Raw genomic sequence first — 2,226 nt, forward strand, 5'->3', positions numbered from 1 at the left:
GGTTCAGAGGTTTAGTCTGAGGTAGTTCAATTCTATTGCTCTGGGCCCAAGGTAAGGTAGCTTATCCATTCATCTGTCAATGGATACTTGAGTTACTTTCATGTTTTAGTTATCGTGAATAATGCTGCTACAAACATAGGTGTATAAATATTCCTTTGATGCTCTGCTTTAAATTCTCTTGGTTATATACCCAGAAATATAACTGCTGAATCATATGGTTATTCTATCTTTAATTTTTTTTTTTTAGACAAATTAACTTTATTAAGTTACTACTTCAGTTCTTATATTGATTTGTTAAAAAAATATGTTTGGAATATATTACTGAAAGTGAATACATGCAATAAATAGAAAACAGGGATGCAAAGTGCTGGAGATATACCAACCAACTTATTTTCATCTGTTGCTTACTGTGGTAGACAGAATTTAACACGTGATTAGCATTATTGAAAGAGTAGACACAGAACCTGGGAGAAGGCTGCAAACTACTACTCAGTATCATAAAGCTCTGGACCACTTACCCAAACAAAACAAAACAAAACAAAACAACAAAACCAAACAAACACCTTCAGTGTTTACCTGGGAGCTAATCTCACAATAACAGTGAATTATCAACTACTACCCATATGAACAATCAAAGTTTTTCACTTTGAATATATGATGATTACTCAAATGGTCATATGGCAGGCCCTATAGCAATAAGTTACAAACACTCTGAATATAATAACTTAAACATGATATGTTTAATATATATTGAAGTGCTCCACAGAGGGAGTATTCTCAACTAATCTCTTTCAAGTAAGGTGATAATTAAAAGAATTAAATTTACACTTTCAACTTCCATACAGAAGAGTAATGTCAATATTCTGGCAATAATGATGACATCCCATTATTATAAATGCAGAACCTGCTGATGTACACATTACTTTAAATTATACTTGATTGAAAAAATAATTCTATGTACAAGTGGGTCCATATTCTATGTGCAAATTTTCAATGGAGCAGGTTTATAATCAAAGTTGGGTTTAGCAAATGCTTTCTGACTTCTGAAAATAAACCATGAAAGCACTTCCTAAAAGTGAACTAAAATTAAAAGTAGGTGACACCAGTTCTTTTTTTTCTTTATGTGTGGTGAACTTCATGAAACATTAATTCCCGAGGTATACTTGTTTCTGGACCATACAGCTTACATGCTCTTCTTTCAAAGGCAGCTACCATCTGTTTTACAACTTCATCAAAAAACAGAGTAGCAAGCTGCGAGTGTAGAAGCGAGCGGAATTCAAAAGAAATTGAAAAATCCAAGGTACAAGTTCTTGGGTAGCCAGGAAGACCTGGGCTAAAACGCCAAATGGTCTCCAAATGATTGAAAAGTTTCCCATCAGTACAGGATGCCTTTACCAAATGTGGTTTCACCAAGGTTACTACTGATGTGTATCGCTCCAGCACAGGTGGAAATCCAATTTCTAATCGTGTTTTACAATATCCAGATCTCTTTGATATTATATCTGATTTTTTGCACCAAGGAACGAAATGCTTGTAATCCTCCATTTCTGATACTACATCATACATTTCCTGCATCGAATATCCTATAATTCTTCTCTCTGAATATTCTTTTCTTTTGTTTATTAAGGGTGAAGCAATTTTGAAGAAAGTTCTTGAATATATCTCCTTAGGCAAAACTGAGTTATGTAATGGAAGAGTTCTGCTCATCAGTATACCACAGGAAGCTAAATATCTACTATTCCGCGCTGACCCTTGCGCTGGGACTGCGGCTGACGTCCCCAACCTCGGACGGCACTCCGAGACTACCCTTGTAAAGGCCTTCTGACCGGCTCGAGCTGCCATGATCGTCTCTCCGAAGCCGGTCGCAAACACCGCTCTATCTTTAATTTTTGCCCACAGTATACTGTTTTCCATAGCAGCTGTATCCTTTTATCCTTTTCATCATATGTACAAGTGTTCCAAATTCTCCAGTCTTACAACATTTGTTACTTTCTGTTTTGTTTTGTTTGTGGTTCTGGAGATTGAGTCTAGAACCTTATGAATGCTAACCACATGCTCTACCACTAAGCTATACCTGCTAGCCTTGTTTTAATTTTTATAGCTGCTATCCTGATAGGTACTATCTCCTTGATGATTTGATTTGTATTTTCCTAGTGATTAGTGATTTGAGCATTTCTTTCATGTGTCTACTGTTTGTATATCTTCTATGGAGAAATGCTTATTCAA

At 35.7% G+C, this 2,226-nt stretch overlaps 1 protein-coding gene across 1 annotated transcript; it reads right to left on the minus strand.

Moving 5' to 3' along the window:
• Window positions 1-718: 718 nt before the first annotated feature.
• Window positions 719-1,870, minus strand: LOC107148568 (coenzyme Q-binding protein COQ10 homolog B, mitochondrial). Its single transcript, XM_015493251.2, has one exon. It carries the CDS (start codon window positions 1,840-1,842, stop codon window positions 1,120-1,122), a length of 723 nt encoding a protein of 240 aa, XP_015348737.1. The 5' UTR covers window positions 1,843-1,870; the 3' UTR covers window positions 719-1,119.
• Window positions 1,871-2,226: the final 356 nt, after the last annotated feature.

The sequence above is a fragment of the Marmota marmota genome, unplaced genomic scaffold (genome assembly GCF_001458135.2).
Source record: "Marmota marmota marmota unplaced genomic scaffold, marMar, whole genome shotgun sequence".
NCBI classification, from domain to species: Eukaryota; Metazoa; Chordata; class Mammalia; order Rodentia; family Sciuridae; genus Marmota; species Marmota marmota.